This window comes from Aquila chrysaetos, chromosome 5, assembly GCF_900496995.4.
Source record: "Aquila chrysaetos chrysaetos chromosome 5, bAquChr1.4, whole genome shotgun sequence".
Lineage (NCBI taxonomy): Eukaryota > Metazoa > Chordata > Aves > Accipitriformes > Accipitridae > Aquila > Aquila chrysaetos.
In genome coordinates this window covers 20,820,411-20,844,811 of record NC_044008.1, presented here as the reverse complement: position 1 = coordinate 20,844,811, position 24,401 = coordinate 20,820,411, and the positions used below count along the sequence as shown (strand labels likewise).

Sequence of the window (24,401 nt, the reverse complement as noted above, 5' to 3'; positions counted from 1 at the left end):
TGCTCTTCGGATCCAAGGTGTCAAGTGCTCAGAAAATAAAGAATGAGCAATTACACAGTAGTTGTGAGCAACTGTAAGCAGCGTTCACTGCCAAAACCACGATGCCTTTGTGCTTTTATATTAATGACCTCATTTGTTACAAACACAACTGTCTAATCTTGTTATCGTCCTGGATTTCTAGCACATCAGAGGTCTACATCAGTGATTTTTGACTTGGAGTTGAACATTGTCACATCCCAGGATGACTCAGGTTTGCCGATTCCCAGGTCAGGATTCAGGTGAAACGACACCAGGGATCCTTAAACACAACTTTTATTCGCTCGCCACAAGAATTGGCGTGAAACAACGTCAGTGAATACGTGTATAACACGTGCTAACCATGCGTCGCCAAACCTATAGCACAGGCCTCGCTTATTTGGGGATCGGTTCAGGGAAGACCATAAGGAGATCCGTCCCGTTGGGTCAGGAGGTTCAGAGCAGACCCTCTTGCTTTCTAGACCCCTTCTCAGAGAGGAGCCCGGGGGCGGCTGGATCCGCTCCTCGTCCCAGACTTGGTCAAGGGTTTACGTCGGAAGGGATGAGGTGTAGGGATTACAGGAAAAAACCAAAACAAAAACCAAGAGAGAGAGGAGAGACAGATGTCGCCGCTCCCGGGTCCAGCGTTGGTCCGGTTCCGGTGGGCTTGGGTGCGCGCGGGGCTTCAGTTGGTGCCCGTTTATCACCTCCTGGCCCCGCCTCGGCGGGGCACTCGAGCTCGTTAGGCTAATCAGGTGTCGCGCGGGGTTTGTGCTTCCCGAACCTTCGGGAAAGGGGCGGGCGGGCCTGGGGAGCGTGGTTTGGGGAGCGACTTCTCCCTCCCTGGCGGCGTGAGGGTGCTTTGACCTTTGGCCATATATGGTGAGCTGCCCCGCTCAGCCTATCGGAGCAGGGAGCTGCGCCCCCTCCGGCCCGCCCTCCGCCCCCTGTAGCCAACCGGCTCCTCACCTGCGGTGGGCGGGCCCGTTGTCGGGCAGAGCGCGCCCTTGGGCAGAGCGCGCCCGCCGCCGCGTTGGAGGCCTTGGCTCTTCCAGCCCCTCACAGGCATGTGGGAGCGTGTTCACAGGATTTATTCATATTCACCCTTTACGTGGAGTGAGGATGGTGCTGGAATACGTCTTTCAGGAGCGCTCAGTTTGAAGTTCCTATTCTAGCATTTTTTTGAGCCTGTTGAGAGTCTCTGCTTTATGAAGCCGTATTGTATATCAGACCCGATTTATATATGCGTGAGTTTGGAAGATCTCTTCATTAGCCAGTATCAGGCACTGGCTGAGGTGGTAGACGCATCTGAGACAAAGCAAAGAAAACTTGCGTAGGGCTCATTACTGTTTGTTAAACGATTGTCCTGGTTTCAGCTGGGATAGAGTTAATTGTCTTCCTAGTAGCTGGTACGGTGCTATGTTTTGAGTTCAGTATGTGAAGAATGTTGATAACACACTGATGTTTTCAGTTGTTGATAAGTAGTGTTTAGTCAAAAGTCAAGGATTTTTCAGCTTCTCAAGCCCAGCCAGCGAGAAAGCTGGAGGGGCACAAGAAGTTGGCACAGGACACAGCCAGGGCAGCTGACCCATTCCATACCGTGTGACGCCACACTAGTATAGAAACTGGGGGGAGTGGGGGCGGGGGATCGCTGCTCGGGGACTAACTGGGTGTCGATCAGCAGGTGGTGAGCAATTGCACTGCGCATCATTTGTACATTCCAATCCTTTTATTACTACTGTTGTCATTTTAGTAGTGTTATCATTATTAGTTTCTCTTTTCTGTTCTATTAAACCATTCTTATCTCAACCCATGACTTTTACTTTTTTTTCCCCCGATTTTCTCCCCATCCCACTGGGGGGCGGGGTGGGGGGAGTGAGTGAGTCGCTGCGTGGTGCTTAGTTGGTGGCTGGGGTTAAACCACGACAACGATATGTATGAGTTGGGTTACTCTGAACAGAGGAGGCTATGAGCTTTTGTTTGTTTGGTGCTTTTTGTGGTTGTCATGTATTAAGTCTCGCTTCTGACTTATTTTTTCACTTTATTTTTCCTCCCCAGATTTTGATGTCACTTTGCTTTGTAGTTCTTCCCCATGTAAATGAGGAGACAAGGTTTTAATTCTGAATAAGCCCATCTATTTGGGGATTTCTTTTGCAGTAAATGAGTAGGGATTCTAACAGCAAAGCTTCCTCCATTGCATACCGTCTTAATCATCTGCAGACCAGGTCTGTCCTCTAGAATGAATGAGGAAGAGGTAGTGAAGTAATTAAGACTGGATTTGTGTCTCTCTGCTGATTGAATTTTAACTTAATTATACTAAGGCTGAAGTATTAACTCATTGTAAACATTGGAGATCGTTTCTTGGAGATACACCTTTGTGAGTGACCTAACTAGGAAAACAACTTCGCTCAGTGTCTATACTTCATCACGTATTAGACTTGTACGTTTTGATACTGACAGCAAGCAATTGAGAATAGAGAAGTCACTTCAAGGGATTTAATAAATAAGAAAACCTTTATATATTATTGAACTTTATGAAGGCAGTGAGTAACTTTTCTTTGCTTGGATGAAGGCTGTGTAGAGGATCCTTTCCAGTGTAGAGGAAAGGATCAGGGAGTAGGAAAGGGTTATCAGAGAATGTAATAGTGTGTTTGCAGTAATATTGTTTATGTGTATGTGGGTTAGGTAACTGCTTAAGCCAGCATGAGTTCATGCTAAATAAAGTGGCTTCTGAAATCCAAACCTGATGAGGAGAACAACCACAGGGAGAAACTAGAAGTAAAAGTACTGAAACTGATGTTTGATTTGAGAAATATATTGTGTATCAGATGTTTGTGTGGAGAGCACTTTGTTTTCCCTTCACTGTGGCTGCCTTTGACAAAAATTTTCAGTTCAAATAGGTGCAAAAAAAGAAGTCAAAATCCAACATAAATTGTTTAGCCACCATGTTTTGGGATTCTTTGCTATGCAAGTATGCTCTTTTTAGAACTTTTCACATAGCAATTACTGTTTTGCTTTTTGATTCCTACCCATTACCACTGACATTTTGTCTTTGCCCATAACTTAGGCCAGTTAGTTATGCTATGTAATTTGACAGACTCCAATTCTAAACACGCAGCTTCTTTTGCCAGCTAAGCTGATGATGGCTGATGACTAGGGATGTTGAAGGGGCACTCAAAAACCCTGGATTTACTTTCTTGCTGCCTCCCTTGTGCTGGCAATCGTTTTCATCTGGTCATGCAGGGAGGCAGTTCAGGGAGCTAAACAGAAAATCGGTGACTTGTTTATAAAGGGTTATTTTGATGGCAGTTACCATTTGGCAGGAATACCTTCCCATAAAGACCTTTCCAGGTGGAGTTACTATGCAGAACATAATAAAGGTGCCAAACTGTAAACACTAGGAATTGAATAATTAATGCCAAAGAGGCAATGACGGGAGAGAAGGGGAATACTATTCCCTTGTTTATGGCTCTGTCTGCTCTTTTGTAAACAGTATCATTATACATAAGAGTGCAAGTAACTCTGCTCCAAAGGTTTGTACTCGATAAAATAGTCTCCAGTAAATAGTAGTTTTGCTATTTAGAAGACCTACAGGTGAGTAGATGGGCAACCTTTGTGTTTTTGCTGCAGCATTTTGTAATTTGGGGATGTTTTTTGTTTTGTTTTGTTGAAGTGTAGTTTACATATGCTTTCATGTATATCCTAATACTGAAGTTCTTTTTTTTTTTTTTTTTTTTATCTTTGCAGTGTCTGTAGGAGTAAGCTCAAGCTTCACCTTCCATCGTGCAACAGTTATAAGCATATATGTTAGAGAGCGTCTTATAACTGCAAAATCCCAAAGGTACATGATGTTAAAGGATTCAAGCTAGATGGTGGAAGGGTAAGTAAGGCAGGAAGTAGGCTTCCCTGTCAATTGTGTATCTCAGCGAAGTGCTTAAGATATCTTTCTGTCTGCAAGTGACAGCCTACTTACCTCTTCCTGTAGTAGGTGACTCCAAGCAGTAGTTCCCACAAATGCTTAAATGGAAATGGGTAAGGGCCTTTGTATAGCAGCTGTACAGCTTAAAGACCACTCTGTCAAATGATCTTTAAGAATTATCTATAGATAACATTCCATAGGACTACTTAGCAGATGCAACTCACAGAAGTGTTTTTTGGGAAGCACACTGATGTAGCTTGAGTTCTGATGGAGCTCTGATGATAAAAGGGCTCTGTCTTTATCAGTACCATAAAAGGCATTGACACAGCCTCTGTTTTAAAACTTGTGTTTTGGTGAAGACCGTTCGTTTGGATCAACATGAACTGTTCTGGATATCTAAAGGGTCTTCTTGCCAATTTTACAAATAGAGAACCACTTCAATTCTGAGGATGAGAAAGATGGTACGTGCAGGAAGTAAGAGTTAGTGAGGCCATAAGAAGCAAAAAACTTTGATTCCTTAGCAGTTGGTGAACATGGAGGAACACCAATATTATTTCATCTTTACTCACCCTTTTGTCATAATATGGCTAAAACTTCAGGATCAGAGGAATGAAAAGGAAAATGCAGACAATTCTTCCTAACCTGGGAACAAGGAATATATTCAGTAAACATGTAGGGGTAAAAAGGGCCAACACTTTTCTTCCACATTTGAAGCAAAAAGGTTGATCCCCATTCTGGAACTGTCATCTAGGACTCTGGACCATATATCCCACTCAGTCTCATATGAAAAAGAAGTCAGCCTTTCTGCCAAAGTATCAATGATAACTAGGAGATGGATCAGTGATATGGATTTGTCTTTAAATATAGTAGTTGGCAAAGATCAGCCAGAAGAGGTGGAGGGACACTACACCACTTCACAGACTGAAGATAACAGTTGTGGTTTTGTTTGTCAGCACACTGGTGTAACATGTCTTCTGATAGGGTTGCAGCATCTTTTCCACAGCGCATGCTTCTGTGAGGTTTGGGAACAACCTTTCTTTTGAGAACAACCAGCCTTGCGCAGTCATGCCTGCAAGTACTTTACCAGTGCCATATACCACAACTGATGAGGTAAGTGAGACTAAAAAGTATCCCCTTGCAGGACGAGAGGACCGCAGTAATGTTGTATCTTACAAGACAGTATTCTGGAGGGGAATATTAATCATGCATAGTTGAGTCTGAAGGTATAAACCATATAGTGGGGAAGCCAGACATAAAGTTTATAGTGATAGATTGGCTTGAGGCATCACATGACTTAGCAAGGTTAGACAGATTTGTCATCACGATAGGAAGAAGACCCCCACACACGTGCTATGGCAGTCCAAAACCTATCCTGAAATGGAAAGATTCTCGCACGTTCTAAAGAATGTGTGGAGCCAGCTCTGCCTCTTGCTTGTCCCTTCACCAGCCAGCTGTTCAGACCAGGAAAGGGATACAGAGTTCCATCCAGGGAAGATCAGCACCACTGCCAATATTTAAGTGCTGCAGCAAGCCCGAGTTGATCTTTATTAGTAAAACAAAGGTGATACTATGTAGGTGATAGACTTCAGCAACGTGGAAATGTGTCTCATGAAGTTTGATTCTGCAAGGAAAGAGGAGGATACCAAAGCAGATAAATAGCACTTGTGTTTGTTTTCATGACCCTTACTTGAAGTGTTTCCCTTGAGAATTTGATAACTAGTGCAGGTGAAAGCTGGTAGGCAGAAGATACTCCTTCTGTGGAAGTCTTCCATGCAGGGTGAGTCCGCAGTGGCAACTTGAATAAAAACTTGATGCTGCAAAGTAGGGGTGTGAAGATTCTGATGGACTGGGACTGAAGCCCCATGCACACGTTGAGCTAGTGCCAAAAAAAAGGTGGTGAGGGTCCTGTTGCCATCAAACTGGTTCAGAGGGCCAGTTATTTTTTGCTTGAAATTGTACAGTACCCTAGTAGAATTGTTTCCTCCTTGTCCAAAAATAGAAAGAATACTATTTTGAGGCACCAAGTCTCAATTGTGAGATGGAAAAGGCAAGAGAAACGGATCTTTGAGATTATAGTGCATGCTGAGGACTACTCAAATGCCCCAGACAATACTACATACTGTTGCATGTTGAAATAATGTGGGCTAACATCTAACATGGAGGGGTTGAGGATCCTGATCGTTAGGTCAATGAGAAATTATTCGAAAGTGTAAGGCTCCTAATACTGAACTATGTGTTGAGCCTGCCTTGATTTTTGTGCCATTGCTCTGAAGTACCGTATCAAGGAATGACATGCATTCTGTGCCAGAGCCTGGACAGTCCATAGCGAAAACTCCTTGTACCTTCTTACTGAGAATAATTGAGAGGGTCTAGAACACTGATGAACCCTGCCTGCGTGTTAGTAATTTGAGGTGGAGACACTGTCTTCAATATGGGAACCAGGAAATGAAGCTCAGCAGTTCTTTGAAATTCTGTAGAGAATCTGAGCAGCAGGGAGGCCTTTCTGCATTAGGCTAATGTGCATCAGAAGCTTTTCATTTCAAATCTGTTAGGAGATCAGGTTCTGGCACCATAGCACGCTGTCGTGATTGATTCAGGCTGTGCTATGAGCCCTTGGTCAATAGGTTGTGGGAATCAATGATGCTTTTGCTGTCTTTTTAATGAAACCGTTTTGGAACTGCCACTTCCTGTTTTTATCAGCGTGAAGTTTAAGACCTTACACCTTATGGATGGAGTGTTTTTACCAAATGTGCCCTATGCATAGGACAGGCAGAGCAGGAAGATGAACCTCAAGAAAAAGTCACGTGAGTAGAGCTTACTAGAGAGAATAAAGTGTGAGTTTAAACTACAAAAAGATGGTTAAATGATGCAAATACCAGTAAGGAATGCTGCATTATTGAAGGGATGTCCAGCTGTGGAATGCTATAGTCCACCTGGCAGAAAAAAGGAACTGGAAAAGTGCCAGAGTTACTTGTGCATTAGACACGTGAGAGTATGGACACCATCAAGCTCTCTGTGGAAAACTTGTCTCCAGTTATAAAGCATTTGTACAGCTGCAGGGCAGATACACATGTGGATTATCACTTAAAAGATAAAACAACGTGCTTTCTATCATAAATGAGATGATATTATTAGCTTCTTGACAACATTTATCATTTCTAGTCATTTTTATACTTTGTGCACTAATGTGCATGATTTAGTATGCTGCTCCCTCTTTCATATCTATCACAAGCTGAATTCCAGTGCAACAACGTTAACTTACATCAGCATGTTGTAAGACTTCTGAGACTGATTGTAGGATCACTTAAGCTATACAACCAGAGAATAATTCCTCACAGGCAAGTACACAAATGAACAGATGGCCTCTACAGTTCATACAATCTTTTTTTTTTTTTTTTTTTATTGGAAATTGAAGTTACTGGGCCTATCTGATCCTAACGATTTATTTCTACACCAAATACACCGCACAAACATTAGCTGTTTCAGTAGCTTCTGTTTTGTTAAGAGATGGGTCTGCTGGATGGTCCCTGATGGTGAAAAAGGAGCGGGAAAGTACTTTGCCTATTCTTCAGCATTGCCTTAGGGAAGTTACTTCAGCTCTCCGGACCTTAATTCACTTTCTACAAGTAATGACAGGTGTTAAGCTATTTCTGATTTCCTAGTCATAAATTTGTTGTAGGGCCAACTACCGATTGAGGCAAGCGAACGCAGAAGTGGTAGAGAAAATGTAAAAATGAATCGGGGAGTCGTTCTGAAGAAAGCTTTACTCGGTGGATGGTTGTTAGAGATGGGCAAAGAGAATCATAGCTACTCTTGACTGCTTTTTACTATGTGCAGGACTTGTTCTGTGTGATCGGCAAAGGCAAGTGCTTGTCTCGGGCTGGGCTAGCTAAAAGTTGTTTTTTAAGCATGCGGGTGCAGCTGCCTCGCAGGAATGTACTGCAGTAAAATCCTCCAGATCTCGAATGTGGCTGTAATGGCTGTCTAAAAATAATACCTAACAAAGGGTGTCCTTTGCAGGGAGAGCCAGAAATAACTTGCTTTTGCTTTGTGGAAACGTAAGGCTATTATCACTTAATTTACAAGCAGCAGCCTGACCCGGAGCCCAGGCGAGAGCTAACTTTCAAGCGGATTTTCTACCTCCGACGCTGGAGCTCGGACGTCCCCCAGAGAGATAATAAATACCGCTCGCTCGTAGTTTCGAGCCTTGGTTTTGTAACCAGCCGCGGCCCGGCCCGGCCCCCTTCCCCCTCCTCCCCCCTGCCCCCCACCCCTTCCCCCTTTCGGCCGCCCTGCGCTGGGGCGTTCCGACGCTCTCGCTGGGGCCCCGGGCCCGGCGGGCCCTGGGCGGGAAGGCGGCGGCCGGCGCAGCGCGCTCCCGCCCTGTCCCCCGAGGCGCGACCCGCCCCGCCCCGCCCCGCCGGAGCGCCCCGTGCCGGCTAGTGCCAGGCCCGCCGGCCCCGCGCGGCCCTCCGCCCTCCGGGGGCGGGGGAGCGGCGGCGCGCAGGCCCCGCCCGGCGGCGGCGGCGGCGGGGCTGGGCGGTGCCTGGCGCCCTCACGTCCCTTCCCTCCCTCCTCCCTCCCTCCCTCTCCTCCCCCCCGTCGGCGCAGCGCTGTGGTGAAGCCGCATTGTTGTGTGCCGAGGGGGGAGGGGAGCTTCTCAGCCCCGGGAGCTGAGCGCCGAGCCCGCAGCCGGACGGCGACCAGCGCCGCGCCTCACGAATGCGCCGCGCCCGGCTGCAGCAGCAGCCCCGCAGCCAGCGCCGGGTCGCCGCCGCGGGCAGCGCGGCCCTCTCAGCGCCCGCTCGCCCGCCCGCGGCTGCCGGACGCGGGGCCGGGCGGCAGCACCGGCGGGACCTCCGCCATTAAACCGGCCGCAGCGTTCGGCCGCAGAGGCGGAGCGGGAGGTCTGTCAGCCGCGCTTCGGCGGCTCCCACAGCGTGAGTGGAGCCGGGCGGGCGGCGCGGGGGTCGGCGGGCGGGGGGGGGGGGGGGGGGGGGGTGCATGAGGAGCAGGGATGCCGGAGCCGGCGGGTCCCGCCGCGGCGAGACGGGGGCCGGCGGGGGGGAAGGGCAGGGCGGGCTGGGCACGGCAGCGGGGAGAGGAGGGAGGGGGCGGCCGGGGGCGAGGCGGGCGGGCGGGGAGCGCTGCGCGGGGGGGAGCCGAGCGCGGCGGTCGGGGGGAGGGCGCCGCTCGAGCTGTTTTGTCAGCCGCCATATTTGTGGGCCGAGTATTTTCGCGGAGGGGAGGGAGGTGACTGTGGGGAAGGGTTGGAGATGATGGGCCTCTGGGCAGGAACCATCGTCCCGGGGGCCGGGAGGGGGGAATGCCGGGGCCGGGCAGGAACCATCGGCGCGGAGGGGTGTGTGCGCGCTGGAGGCTCCCTGGGCGTGGGCAGGAAGTGTTCGCGCAGAACCGGCGAGGGCGGGCCCGTGGGCGTGGGCAGGCCCCGCGCGCGGGGCGGCGGAGCCGGCGAGGGGGCGGCCGGAGCGGCGGCGGCGGGAGCCGGGATGGCTGCGTGGTCCCGGGCGGGGGCGGGCGTCGGCGGTCTGCCGCCGGCTCGCTCGGGGGGGGAGAGCGGCGCTGGTGGTCCCCCGCGCCCTCAGCCGTCCCCGGGCCGGTTGGCGGGGCTACGTGAACCCCGGTTCTTTGCCTCCCCCGAGGGCGTTGCTCCCACTCCACAGCTGAAGTTGCGGGAGGCGTCCGCCCCGTTTGCGTGTAAGCACTGTTTGGTTATCCTCCCTCATTGTCTGGGAGTAAAGAGCATTCCTGTGTCTTTCTCTTTTTAATGGTCTGCATGAAAGTGTCCATTGAGAGTGGAATTCCCTTTTCCATTGAGCAGGGGATCCAGGGACCAAAGGCAGTTTATTTGAAGAGGAGGAAGGTAACTAGGGCAGAGACTGTAAAAGGAATTTGTAATCAAAAAGCGCACGTTATCTTACTTTTCCTGTTGGTTTTAGCTGTCCTACACCTTGATAAAAAGTAATTTTTGCCTCATACCGTGCGTTCCATGCAAACGGCTGTTTTCCTGTGCTTTTGTTGTGGTGAGGGAAAGTGTCTGCTGGTGACGTTCTTCCCACACAGCTGATAGAATTCCAAGAGAGGAAAGCTGTGGGTAACTTTCCTGGTTTATCTTCTGCGGTCTTTTGAGTTGTTGCAAGAGCCAGGAAAGTGCTAACAGAAGTACGTTTAAGTAGTTTCATTTTGCTGTTAATGTGGTATCTTTGTTAATATTGGACGGAAACTGTCTTAGTTTATTGTTTTTTCCAACTTAGAGCCGTGGTCTTCGTTCCTGTCGACCTATAGGCTACTACGGAGGGAGGGGAGAAAGATACCTGATAATTAACTAGGAAAAGCAAACCGGTTGCCAGTCACGAATTTGCTATGCAGAAATCTGGTCTTCATCTGGAATATTTATAGGGCATTTGCAAACAGGAGAATTTTGGAGAAACAAAACAAAACACTGCTTTGGCTTCCGGAGCATTTAAGTTGTTCACACAAAGTTTCTGTGAAATTTGGCCAGAGTACTACCAGTTCCAATTCTGTGTTTATTGCGTTGTATTTGTAGGGTATCCATTCTGTGTTTAATTCTGACTATAATTTGCTTCCTAAGGTAGCTTTATTTACAGTTGAGTATTACAGGGAAGATGCTTAAGATGTTATCTCAGTCGGTTTTTATCATTCTGGTTCTTAGACTTTATTTGACTTTTATGACAGTAGTCCTAAATCTTAAAGCAAGAACACTTGTACTTTTGGATATTTTCTTCCTGTTCTTATTACCTGCTTGCAGCCATGCTTAAGAACGTCGGGAATAGAGGGGGGTGGAGAGCTTGGAAACCTAGCATTAATATGTTTTTCTGTGGTACTGGGTTAGGTTAGATAGTGAAGTGTGGACACGTTGCATGTTTCTTTGATTTCTGAAGGCTACCTCTCATCCCTCCCCCAGTATTTTGTTCAAAACAGTCACTATCCCCGTGAACCACTATGAACAAGTACACAACCAGCTAAGATGTAGGAAGGGACATTTAAAAAAAAAATACAGACTTTTACATCTAGACAGAATTAGAGTGCAATTATATGAGGTAAACATAATGTAAATGATCTGTTTTTCTTGATTGGTGACTTGATTGGTGAGATGCAGATTGGTGATTGGTGAGATATTAAAAAAAAAACACCCCATAAAATGAAACCATTCTTATCTGTAGTAGGTTGCTATACATTGACACGTCAGTGTGTTTTAGCTGAAGAATCCCTCATTATTTGTTCATAATAATAAACAGAAATCAAGGCCATTGTGTTATCTTTGGCTTCTGAATTATAAAATCTGTTGTGAAACTGGGAACTCACTTTTAACTTAGTTAAATTATCTGTATGCCTTTGTTTCTAGTTATTGGACCTTCTGTAGCAGTATCAGTGGTTTAAACTTTTTCTGCGGTTAAGAAATCAGCATGGTTTAATCCAGTGTTGTTTTACAGAATTAAATTATTAAATATTTCTTCCAAACTTGTTTGAAGAGGTGGAGCCTTTTTTATTCATCTGTTGTTTATATAGAGCAGATCAGAGGTCTGTCATGATTAAACACTGACTGTTGTCTAGTTTTGTGCTTATGCTATAAAAACAAGTAATAAGAGTTAAGGATTATTTGTGTAAAAGTAAGATCTATGAGCAACACAATTCTCGCATGAATAATAAAACCAGCTTAGATTGGGAAAACAAGGGTCAGTTTGTGAGAGCAGATAGATCAGACCTTCTCAAGAACTAGTTTTAAAGCCAGCTGCTTAAATTATTTAGTCTTCCTGTAAAAGGAGTTCCTTCAGTACTTTGAAGGTGCACCTTCAGAGATCAGCATCATAAGCTAAGCAAAAGGCAGCCTATGTGGACTAGTTTATGTAATTGTTTCAGTCCTTGCTATCTTCTTACTGAAATAGATAGACTAGTTTTTAACAATAATTGTGTTTTGATCTCTATATTTCTCTGCTATTTTGGCAATACATGCTAACACTCATTGCATTATTTTAACTAAGACACAACACTGACCTGAAGTTCAGAATTGAAACAGTGAGGCCCTAATAATATTTTAAGCCAGTGATTAAAGAGGAGTTTTTTCTTTAGCTGAGGTTGAATTTTGCTGTTTATTAGTGATTTATTAGGAAGAAGGAAGCAGGGGGGTAGAACTTTTAAACTTGACTTTATCCATTGGTTTTATAATGTTTTCAACCCTCATAAGGAAAAAAAAAAAACCAAAACCAACATTAAAATGTCAAAAGGCGTTAAGTGTGGAAGCTTTTAATCAGAAATTTTGTGATCAAAATGCATGCTTGTCCTAGTCATGGTGCTTCATGGTGGCGGGAAAAAGCTACGTATGGTATGTGGAATTATCTTTTTCCAATAAGTGATAAACTTCAAAATTACGTTAAAGAGCTTGGAATTGGTTTTAAAGACAGGGAGATTTTTATCCACTCCAGTTGCTTTGAGAACAACTCTTGAAGAAACTGTTGAGGGAGGAGGGTGTGTGTACATGCACGCTGACATGCAGGGAGCATGTTTTCACTCTAAGTCAAATCTGCCTTATAGGTGTGAAATATGTCCTAGTTGCAGTCCATACTGCGCTGTATTGGGCACTGCAAGTTCAATTGTGTTCTTGTAATTTTGTAAAGAATAATAGGTTTACTGAGAATTGAGAAAAGTAAAGCAAATGGCTCTCAGACTGCATACTTGCCAAATTTGGAAGTATGCGTGGTTTTCTAGCTTTAAGTATATCTGTAATAATTGAGTTGTTAACATGACTATGTCAAATTGCACTGGAAAAAAATGTGGGGAAAACTTGTTCTTTCACAATTATGTTAGTTCTTCTGGGGGAAGATCTGGAGAAAGTAATCTGTAGCTGTTGAAAAAAATTTCAAACTGCAAACGCCCTTAAGGTATTAGGAAATATTGTATTAAAGGTTTTCTTACAATGTAACAAGTGTAATTTTTTTTTTTTTTTTCCTGTGACACTTCTGAAACCTTTTTTTCTCATGCAGAGGTATTACAGATAGCTCTTCTGTAGGAGTTTTGTATCAAGGATTTTGTATAGCTATGTTTACGTGGAGAAGCTGTTATTTAGATCTGTTTATCGTTAGGTTAAATTTGTACAAAACAGCATGAGCAATCCTATTAAGTAAGGGCGACGGGCTTTTTTTTTTTTTTTCTAATTGAGTAGATAGGTTGGGGGCTATAGAACTGAAAGGTTTTTTTCTTGCTATAATAAAACTAATATTTTAATATGAATGTTTGGAATTGATAATATTAACTGTTCCTCTAATTTTAGGTAAACATTACCAAATGAGGAGAAAAGGAAGATGTCATCGAGTATCGGCAGCAAGGCATTCTTCTTCCCCATGCAGTATTAAGCACTCCCCCACACGAGAAACCTTGACATACGCTCAAGCTCAAAGAATGGTTGAAATAGAAATTGAAGGTCGCCTGCATAGGATCAGTATCTTTGATCCTTTAGAGATTATATTGGAAGATGATCTTACAGCCCAGGAAATGAGTGAATGCAACAGCAATAAAGAAAATAGTGAAAGACCACCAGTTTGTCTAAGAAGCAAACGGCATAAAAATAACAAAGTGAAAAAGAAAAATGAAGCTCTTCCAAGCTCACATGGTATACCTGCTACAACAACTCCTCTTCCAGAACCAAAAGTACGGATTGTTGAATACAGTCCCCCTTCGGCTCCTCGGAGACCTCCAGTGTATTACAAATTCATTGAGAAGTCAGCAGAAGAACTTGATAACGAAGTTGAGTATGACATGGATGAAGAAGATTATGCGTGGTTAGAAATAATAAATGAGAAGCGGAAGAGTGATGGAGTGTCAGTTGTTTCACAAAATATGTTTGAATTCCTTATGGATAGGTTTGAAAAAGAGTCTTATTGTGAGAACCAAAAACAGGGTGATCATCAGTCTTTAATTGATGAAGATGCAGTGTGTTGTATATGCATGGATGGTGAATGTCAGAACAGCAATGTAATCCTGTTTTGTGATATGTGTAATTTAGCAGTACATCAGGAATGCTATGGGGTGCCATATATACCTGAGGGCCAGTGGCTCTGCAGACACTGTCTGCAGTCCCGTTCTCGGCCCGTAGACTGTGTGCTGTGCCCAAACAAGGGAGGTGCCTTTAAAAAGACTGATGATGATCGTTGGGGACACGTTGTGTGTGCTTTGTGGATTCCAGAAGTTGGATTTGCCAATACAGTTTTTATTGAGCCAATTGATGGTGTCAGGAACATTCCCCCAGCCAGATGGAAGTTAACATGCTACCTCTGTAAACAGAAAGGCGTTGGTGCCTGCATCCAGTGCCACAAAGCAAACTGCTATACTGCATTCCATGTGACGTGTGCTCAAAAGGCCGGTCTGTATATGAAAATGGAACCTGTGAAAGAACTAACTGGCAGTGGGACAACATTCTCTGTAAAAAAGACTGCCTATTGCGATGTACATACTCCACCAGGTTGCACACGGAGACCTCTAAATATTTATGGAGAAGCAGAAATCAAAAACGGTGTTTGTAGAAAGGAAGGATCAGTCAGAACTGCTAGGTCTACATCAAAAGTCAGAAAAAAGACAAAAAAAGCCAAGAAAACAGTGGTTGAACCCTGTACAGTTATGCCAACGGTATCTGCTCCTTATATCCCCCCCCAGAGGTAAGCAAACCATCCAAGTGAGAGAAACGTTTACTTAATTACATGTTTAATTTTAAACCAGTGCTTTTAGATGCCGACTTTCATTTTTTGTGCATTTCTTGTATGCTTTCCTTGAAGGCCATACTCAGAGAATTAATGTAAATTATGTACATTGTACTTTTGTGAAATTGCATAAAAAAATGCAGTAACTTCCCCAGAGAAATTAGTAAATGGTCTGTCTTGTCCTCAGAAACTTTTTTTTTTGACCAAATCGCTTTGTGTGTTCCATTGTTGTTGTTCGCTGTACTTTTGAGAATTAACCACTGAATTTAGAATAGCATGTGTAGTTGACCTTCATATTAAAAAAACCAGCCAAGCTCAAGGTTAACTGTATTTGTAATTTGGGAATCCGAAGTTATTCTCCTCATTTTAAGAGCCCCAAAATGAAAATGACATTTGCATTTATAAGATTTGAATCTTGTTTGTCTCACCTAAATTTAGTATAAACTTGCACTGTAAGATCTATGTAAGTAGTACAAAAAAACCCTCCAAGAAGTATTTTCCTTGTGGGGCAGAGTAACTTTTCAGCAGGTTTTTCCTAAATTTGCTTTTTTCCTTTTGCAAATGCAGTAGTGTTTATCAAGGCTTGGATGAATTTGGTACCTTGCAGAATTTTTAGAAAAGTTAGCAAGTAAATGATGGTAAGTTAGGTGGTTAATGTATTCTTAGTCATGGAACCTGAAATGAAAGTGCCCTTCTGTTCAATGATGCTATCAAATATGTGTCCTGTAAATTTAGTAATACTAAGCGTTTATGTTTGAACAAAAATGAATTAATGCATGTGACAAAGAGTTTTAGTCTTGTTTTTTCTTACGAATTTATACTTTGTAAGAAGTTCTGCTTAAGGTGATTTTTTTATATTTGTCTTTTGCAGTTCTTGCAGGAGCTTTTGTTATGTGAGTGCAAATATAAAGCATGAACAACAGAACTGAAATTGCTCTTTGCATTTAACATGCCATGGTTTTGTATTTTAAGTGGTGATTGGGGGGGGGCTGGCAGATGGCTCTAGTTCTGATGAGGCTAGTGAAGTGGTACATCAGAAAGCAGGGATGTTTCAAGTGATGTTTTCATAAGTAATAGAATTGGAGCAAAACAAAGATTTTTCAATATCTTTATTTCAGCAGTTAAACTCAGCATGAAGTTCAGTTAGCTATATCTTGATTTAAAAGAACGGTAGCATCTCTTCAGATTTCTTTCAGTTAATCTGAGTTGTGCATTTCAGCAGTGGAAATAATTTTTTTCTGGGAATTGAGCAATGACAGAAAGCTCTGTGGTAGAAAGATAGTTTTGGCTTTGCTGAAGATTTGAGACATAATGTACTGGGCTGAAAAATGCAAAATCGGACTATTGGGACTAAACCCAAGTTTGTCTTTATGGAGTATTGATTTTGTTTCTAGCATTTACAACATCAATGTGTTCGTTTATCCCTTGAATTAAAGTCTTGCTGATTTAAGAACAGTAGTTTAGGAATTTTCTCAAAACAGGCATACTTCCATGTGCAGGTTCATTAGCTGTACTGTGACAGGACTCTGAATGCTCAAACAGTGAGGGCTCTTAAAATAATACAAATAAACCATGCTTTTTTGAAAGCCGACTCCTAAGTCTCAAGTGATGGACTTGTTTTCAGACTGCAGTCCTTTCCCATAATAAGTTTTGTTAATGCAGGTAGCTACTTATTGACTGACTTTGATGAACAGCCTTTAGCTCTTGTGTGGTGTTTACAAACATCAGATCAATTGCGCTGTTCTCTGTTATGATTTGCTTGGTAAAATGGTATTTCTGTTTAGTGATGCCCTGCAGAAAAGCTTAAGTTGACAGTAAGCAACTAATACTGTTATTTAAACATGTACTGTTGTCCATGGGAGGGAGGAGTTTGTATAAAAGAATTAGGCTTTGTCTTAATTAGGACAATTCTGATTGGTGGTGTAGTGTGGTTTTGTTTTGTATTTTTAAGACAAAGTGAAAAAGAACTTTAAGTGAGAGTTGAGGATTAGAATGCAAGTTCTCAGTTGTACCTCTGGCAATTCTTTCCATTGGTAACTTTCATAAAAGCCAGACCCTAAAAGGATATTATCATCAGATTTTTTTTTTTTAACAGTGTTATTAGATGCCAGGAACAGAAATATAAAGACATTTTTTCTTTTTTTCTTTTTTTTTTTTTTTTAATAACAAATAAATTTCTTTTCAAGACTGCAAAGAGATTCAGCTTTCTTCTGATTATGCTCGGTTTCATGTTACTGGACACAAGTATAGTTCCTATATTCTATGTCAGAAGTGTAAAAAATGGGCGCAGTTTAAAACTATTTTAAAGTTAAGCTTTAGCTGAAAGAGACTCTTGCTTAAGTACTTTGTAGTGTGAATGTGCTTAGTCCTAGAAAACTGATACCTGAATTAAAAGCAAAACAGAAATGAGCATATTGAAAGCAAAAGTGGAGATGCTGCAGACCCAAATCTTGGTTGTCTAATTTTCTTTTGCTATTCTTTTTTTTTCCTTTAGAAAAACTTTTGTGTGTGTAAGAGTCAAATACATACCCATGAATTAATAATGAACGATGTGGATCATTTCGCAGCAGTGTTCATTTAAATGATCCCTTTTCTCTAATCTGTTTTTTAATGCACTTTTTTTTCCTTGGAGCTGAAACATGATTTGCCTTTCCAGTGATCTCGAGGAAGAGCAATTAAGCTATTTAAATTATCAGAGAAGAAACATACATGCTTGGTGTTTAAACACTAGTGCTTTTTTCCTAAAGAATTTGAAATGAACATGTTTTCAACATCTCTGGAAACTGAGGCAGACATGGAGATGTCTGGTTTACTGTCTTAATGATTAACAACTAGACTATATGTCTCCTTGGCATGTATCTGGTTCTTTAGAGCTGGTAGCTGGAGAAGTATAGAAATACGAAGATGATAGTGAGGAGGAAAATACCTGGTGGATGGAAACCCTGAGCACACCTGCTGAAGCTCGAGGAAAACCCCCTTGTCATTTACGTTTAGTTTAAGCTGGAAGGATTGTACACTGTTTCCTTACCTGGATAGTGAGTGTATGCGAATAAAGACTGGGCATTTTAATAACACCATTTGTAACAATTCTGTTTTCAGAAACATCTAAATGTTCAGGATATGCTAAAAAGACTGGTGTAGAACAACATACTTCATAATTTCTACATGACTTTCTGTACCTCATGAATTTCTGTATCGGCTTATCTGTAGGTCAGGTTTCTACACTACTGCTTTGAACTATTTTGAGAGCTGTACACTTCTCAGTTACCAGAATTTCTTACACAATTGTCATACTCTTAAGCTTTTTGCTGTTAAATTACATAGTGTCATTCTGTTGGTCATTTGTAATCTAATTATATGGCCTCTCAGACTATCATCCGTGAACTACAGATTTAGGAGTCTAGGATCAGAAGTTTTTAACCATTGATGATAGGAGATAAATGCTTGCTTCCCCTGCCTTTTCTTTTTTTTAATTTATTTTCTTTTTTTTTTTTTTTTTTTTTTTGAGCTGGTTATCTATCTAGCCTGTTGCCTAGGTATTTTGGAAAGTCTATACCTAAGTATCCACTTCCAGAGGTGCAGTAGGTCATGTTAGAGCCTTAAGGTGACTTCCGTTTTCAGTGCTGCCAGTGCTGACTTCTTAGTAACCTGCTTAGCACTTGGAATAATACATGGGACCACTGGGGAACCTCTTATGCATATATGATTTGTATCAGGCCTTCTGGCTACAGAAGTGTGTTACCTCTTTACTAGGAAATTCCATTGAATTTTTCTTGAAATATAAAACTGTTGAAGATAGTTGCTTACATTGTACTGCTTGCATTCATCAGCTTTTTTTTTTTTTTTTTTTTTTTTTTTGAAAAGGCAGAAATGAACTTGGTCTAAAAGTCACATGTTTCTGGGAAGTGTCAGAGCAGCTGTGTTAATGAGGGGACGAGTGGGGAAGGACGCTCCCTCAAACTGCACGCCTGTATTGGAGGGACAGACAGTACCTGCACCTGTTGGCAAATGGTAGTCCGAAAAGCGGCCTCCTGCTGCCAGCAGCCAGTTTGTCTGAAGAGAGTGGCAAATTTGTCCTTGCAGTGTTTGTACACCACTGATGATGTGTGATAGTTGAATTTTGCCTAGTAGATAAATGATTTTTTTTTCTCCTCCCCATAATAAAATACTAGAAGTATTTTATTTAGATTTCAGGTCCAGAATTTCCAAGTTAGGAAATCCTAACTTGAAGGGCTGACTTGACTATCTAAATCTAGCTTCTTGTCTGTTAGTTATCTTGTACTGGTTCTGCTCCATTTCTTGTGGATTTTTTTTTTTTCCTTGTTGCTGCTCATCCTTGTGCTTTACAACAGCTGCCTTATCCAATGAATAGGATGGATACACAAAGGGGAAGAGTTGCAGTGTTAGTTATGAAAACTCTCTGTTTTTTCTTATTTTTGAATGCTTGATTCTTCAGTTCAAGTAACATCGTTTTGGTATAGTCTCTTGATCTTGTGTGTCAAAAGAGGCATTTAAAATGTGTTTACTTGATGAAAAGCAAAGCCCGTGTCAATATTCATGTTCTTTAAAAATGTTGTGAAACTAGGATATTGTGGCTATGTACTTGTGGGGAAATTGAATGTGATATAAAATATTTAATCTTCAGTAGTTTCAAAACATACACTGAGATATGGTGTAATGTGCTTATTAAAATACAGTTCATGCAAGTATTGCTCTATTAAGTGGAAGCAGATATTTTAAAGTGTATAAATATTTGCTTTCATATTTAGTTTTGGTTTCTACATGGTATGTTTGTAGTGTCTGAAATTAAGAAAGCATTTGAAATGTAATACTTGTACAGAGAGCAAAAAAATAAGCAAAAAAGCCCCACTTTCATAATACATAGGAGCAAGGTGTTACACTTGTTTTCCATGTTGTATGCATCAGTTGTGTTGCATCATGTTATTGAAAGAGAATTAAAAGATCCTTATGAAAGTAGGTAAGTTAGTGGGCAGATAACTGAGAGCAAAAATTGCTGAGACTCTTAAAAAAATACTTTCAGTTGTCTTTAGAAATCAGCATTTATGTGCTGCACATAAGCTAATTTTTCTGTGTTGACCTTTGCTTTTGTTAGAAGCATATTGCTTCTGCTGGTAAAACTGGATTTCTGTCATTGCATGACTCAAGGCAGAACCCAGTATTTCCTTTTGTTTTATGATTTATCCAATTGAACTATCCTGAACTTTCTTACCAAATAATTAAATGTAGTCTTGTTATCTCAACACAGGAATCCTGATTGTCTCTAAAATAAAGTATGGACCAGAAAAATAAATGAACAGAAAGTGATGAAATACACTGTAAGTGGAAAGGAACATTTACAAGGGCTTTGAGACACTGTTAGTCTGCATTCACAGATGATGCTTCTTAATCATACATGTGGCTTGTGGGTTTCTTTGGGGGATTTGTTTTAATTTTTTTTAGGGTACTGTTTTGGTTTTTTTTTTTTTTTTAATACCTTCAGGAAGTTTTTAAGTGGGGGAAAAGAATAAGAAATGCTGCTTAAAATTCAGCATAAAAAAGCCATTGGAAAAAACTATTAGACCCAGTGTTGTAAAAAAATTGAAAGCTGAATAAATCCAGACTAATGTCTGTTAGCTGTTTATACTTGAATATGTATGTATACATGTATGTATACTTTCACAAAATCATGTGGAAATACTTATTTTAATTACAGGAGAGCATAATGTAGGTATGCCTTATGGCTGTACCTAATAATTAGATGATGGAATCACATAGGTAGAGTGGAAGGGGATGCTAGCAGTCATCCACTGATGTTTCTTGTAAGATTGTTCGACTTTGCAACCTTTCTGATACATGTGGAAACTACTGCTGATGTCATCCAGACATCTTTGCTTAAATAAAAAAATAATTTTGCCTAAATCAAGAAAAGAGCTACTATTGTGTTCACTAGCTTTGCCTCAGTGGCATGCTATGACAGCATTTAAAAATAATCAAATAGGGGAACTTTAGACCTTTATTTTCAAGCTAGTTTGTCTGGACGCTGTTTGGCTTATTAAATAAGAATTAATTAATGTGTTTGAGACAGTGTGACTTATTTATTAAGTCATAAAAGTGGGTCTTGATTTTGAGTAAAAATAATGGAGAAGATACTTGTATATCTGATATTAGAAGCCACGTGTTGATTGATATCCGAGGGGTGATTCTCCCCCCAAAAAATCCAGAGCATAGAAGTGTTGTGTCATACTTAAATATGCCCTTTTTACAAAATAGATACAGGAATATGTTGTACATACAATTTTCTTTTTTTCTTCTCTGTTTATTTTGCATGTACAGGACAAAGAAGCTTAAAACAGAATTTAATACATTAGATGTTTCTGTAGGGTGCATAATTAGTATTTTCTGCATTCTCTATGGGTTTTGGTCCACAATTATTGTATATGTGATACTGCAGTTATGAGGATAAAAATTAATGTGTTTTTATTCTTCAGTACTTCTGAGTGTCACCAGTTATGTGAACTTTCATTAGATTTTTTTTTTTGGTGGCAGTTAGAGGGTGTGGTGTCCTGTAAGTGCCATGCAAAACCATGATTTTCAGAATGCATTGTCTGAAGAACCATCTCCTGGCAGTGTTTTATTCAGTGGTCAAGTTACAGAGTGCACAAAAATTAGTAGATAAATACTGAGATTTCTTTTATTACAGATAAAAAGGCCATTTTTGATTAATACTTTATCTCCTGCTGATGTGAATTTAGCCTTTTGAGATTAGATTTCAAAATCATGTGTGGTATGGTTATAACCACTACAAAAAAAAGAAGCACAGAAAAATATTTTTTGAGTGATTTTAAGGAAAAGTCTTGACTCTGTATTATGTATAGGAAGTGGCAGAAGTAAATCTATGCACGTGATTTTTCTGAGAAGACTAAGGAGGTTTTTCCAGTGTGACAGGGTGGGGGCTTTTTTGATTGTCTTGTTTTTTTCCTTATCCAAAGCTTTGGAAGACCACAGACGTTATTGTTAGAATAGGAACAAAGTAACCTGTTGTAACTAATGGAGAATTGACTGAAATAACATAGCAATTTCTTAACTCTGAACTTCAATGCTACTTTCCTGTCTTAAGAAAAATCTTACAAGCTGTTTGCTCAAGTAGAAAAATAGATGCCTGGTTTCAGAGTCATATGAAGCAAGAAAAAGTGCTTTCTACGTGTTGAGTCCAAAGACTATTTAAATACCGGTAAATATAGAATAAAGAATAGGAACCTGGAGAGACTTCCAGGTTTCAGAAAAGGTATCAGTAGTTAAAGTGCTAGGTTTGTGGTTGGACTTGATGATCTTAAAGGTCTTTTCCAACCTACATGACACTATGAGTCTATGTTGGACTCTCAACCTAGCAGAGAAAGGCAAATTCAATAGCTAGAATTTTAAAACATACAGACGAAAAGGAATAACTGTGAAGGTGATTAAACACTATGTTAGACTAGTGAGGGAAGTCTTTCGTCAAATCTTCAGTACAAAATCTGGAAAGTAGTTATAATTAGGAAAGTGTGTCTTTGTCACATGGGGATTCTGCAGACTTGTTGCACAGAAGTTTAAATGAAATCATTGTCAGTCTTTTCAGGATTTGGTGTGTACTGACTTCGGCGAGTTACAGAGGAAACCTTATCCTTATCCTTTTTCAAAAGCAAATAAAGACACGCAAATAGACTCCAATTTCTACGTAGTTATTCATCTACCTTTGTTGTCTTTAAAGCTGATTTGGGGGGGTAGTTAAGAAATCATATATAGTAAGTTGAATTTTTTATTGAGGGAGGGCATAACATACAGACACAGCAACAAAACCGTCTCTCTCCACTGTTTAAAAAAAAAAAAAGGTATATTGAAAGGCGAGTTTTACAAACACTGTTTGATAAGTAGCTGCTGCCAAAGGTTCTCTGTGGTAAGAGTAGGCCTTGATCTGTCCAAGCAGGCTTTCTCATCTTCAGAAGCTGAAGTTTATGGGTATGGAGCTAGGAGGACTAGTTGGCAAGGCCCCAGAATTAATTCCACTTCCCAAAATAGACACTTGCATATTTTTTTATTCTGTTTTTTCTGCTAATTCTCTTCCAGTTAGTGTAATTGGAATTACTATAATTGTTTGTGAGTAATTTTTGTGTCTTTCCTGCTTTTTATGAGTCTGGGTATACTCAGTGGAACTTTGCTGAGCAAGGCTTGAAAATTCAAATGTTCTTGAAACTCAGTTTACTTTGTTACAGCTTGTTCAATTTAGATTTTTTATGTTTTGTTCTGACAAACATATCTGCAATCTTTGAGTTGGAAAATAGGGGTATTTTATTCACCCAGTAAAGTAGAGCATCATTTGGTTGTTTATGGGTATTACTGTAGGTCAAGAGAAACTGGTATTTTAGTGGTACTAAATAGAATTGTACAGAGTATAATTTAGTTTTGCTAGTCTTTTGCATGTACCTTTAATACAGCTATGTTGGATAAAGGAAGATCCAAATAACAAATCTATGAACCTGGGGGCTCTGGACAAGTATAGTAATTAAAATACTAGGTTTAGTTCATGTTTAAAAATTGATTGGTTTCAGTAGGTATTTTTTATTACTTAATCTTACTGATTTTCATATTAAGTTCCTTCTGCCTGAGTTACTATAGTAATACTGGCAAAATCACATACTTGCTTAAGGAAATTTTATCTCCAGTTTGTACTTTGAAAACTTGAGAATGGGGAGATGCTATAGAAGTCTTAATATATTGTAATACTAAAATGATATCTGTGGGGTTAAAAAGCATGTATGGTCTGTGGGGCGGCTAGTGATGATTAATAGAAAAGTGGCTGATTATCTCTCATTGGCTTTCTTATGTTAAACTGCCGCATAGTTAGTCACCAAAAATATTGTTTTCACTTTTTCTTGAAACCAGTTGCCGTAGTTGCCACAGTGACACATAACTGAAGCTGGGAGAGGAAGGCAGTCATGAGTAGGAAGAAGGAAGCTGTGAGATTGTTAATATGACAAGAGCACATCTCTTACGTTGACGAAAATTATTTTATGCATTTATCTAAAAAATGAGGAAACGCAGGACTGGGTAACACTCAGCTTTCTCTGAATGCTTTGACCAGTGCATAAAGATTATCACCTTTTGCAGGATAGATTATCCATCAAATGTCTCGATGTGAGGAGAGGGTTAGTGTAGAGCAGCTGATTACAGTTTCTCACCAAAGCTGTTGTATATTAACTTTCATTTTAAATTAAATTATTTGAGTCTCTCTTATCCTTTCAAGCCAGTTGTCTCTCCTCATCCTTCTGTTGCTTTTGTAAATGCAGTGTATTTTTAATGCCGTAATTTACACTTCAGCCTGAAGTATGGTTTCAGGCTGGGAACTGCAGGTGCTATTTGAAAGGTGCAGTTGAAAAGGGACCTGTCTTTTAAAGACAAGCAGGGGATTGTACGATGCCTCTGTATCATGTTTGTAGTGCATGTCACAGTGTTTTACAGTCGGATACAAGTGGAGCTGGGGAAGGGTAGTAGTACTGGCTTTCTCAGTTGCCCATGGCACAAATGAAACAGTTTTGAAAAATGTTTTGATGTCTGTGTAGTCTTGGAATGTAGCCCAAAAAAAAAGGAAAGAACAAAAGGGGGTATGACCAGTGGTGCCAAAACATCAAAAGGCTGCAGTGGTCATCAGTTTGAAACCTAATGCTTTTTTTATGGGACTAGTTATATAACAGCAGCTC

General features: G+C 41.1%; 1 protein-coding gene across 12 annotated transcripts in view; it reads left to right on the top strand.

The window, feature by feature from the left end:
- The window catches only part of BRD1 (bromodomain containing 1), a 77,847-nt gene that overhangs the window by 3,498 nt on the left and 49,948 nt on the right, over positions 1–24,401 (top strand). For 3 of the 12 annotated variants that reach the window (XM_030013352.2, XM_030013341.2, XM_030013353.2), the window contains 2 exons: positions 3,763–6,738; positions 13,245–14,625. In XM_030013352.2, the coding sequence (XP_029869212.1) occupies positions 6,717–6,738; positions 13,245–14,625 (1,403 nt within the window). In that variant the 5' untranslated portion in view covers positions 3,763–6,716. Of the gene's footprint in view, positions 1–181; positions 267–3,762; positions 6,739–8,521; positions 8,875–9,575; positions 9,819–13,244; positions 14,626–24,401 lie in introns of those variants that run through there. The other 9 variants (XM_030013349.2, XM_030013346.2, XM_041123257.1 and 6 more) reach the window with 9 other exon arrangements.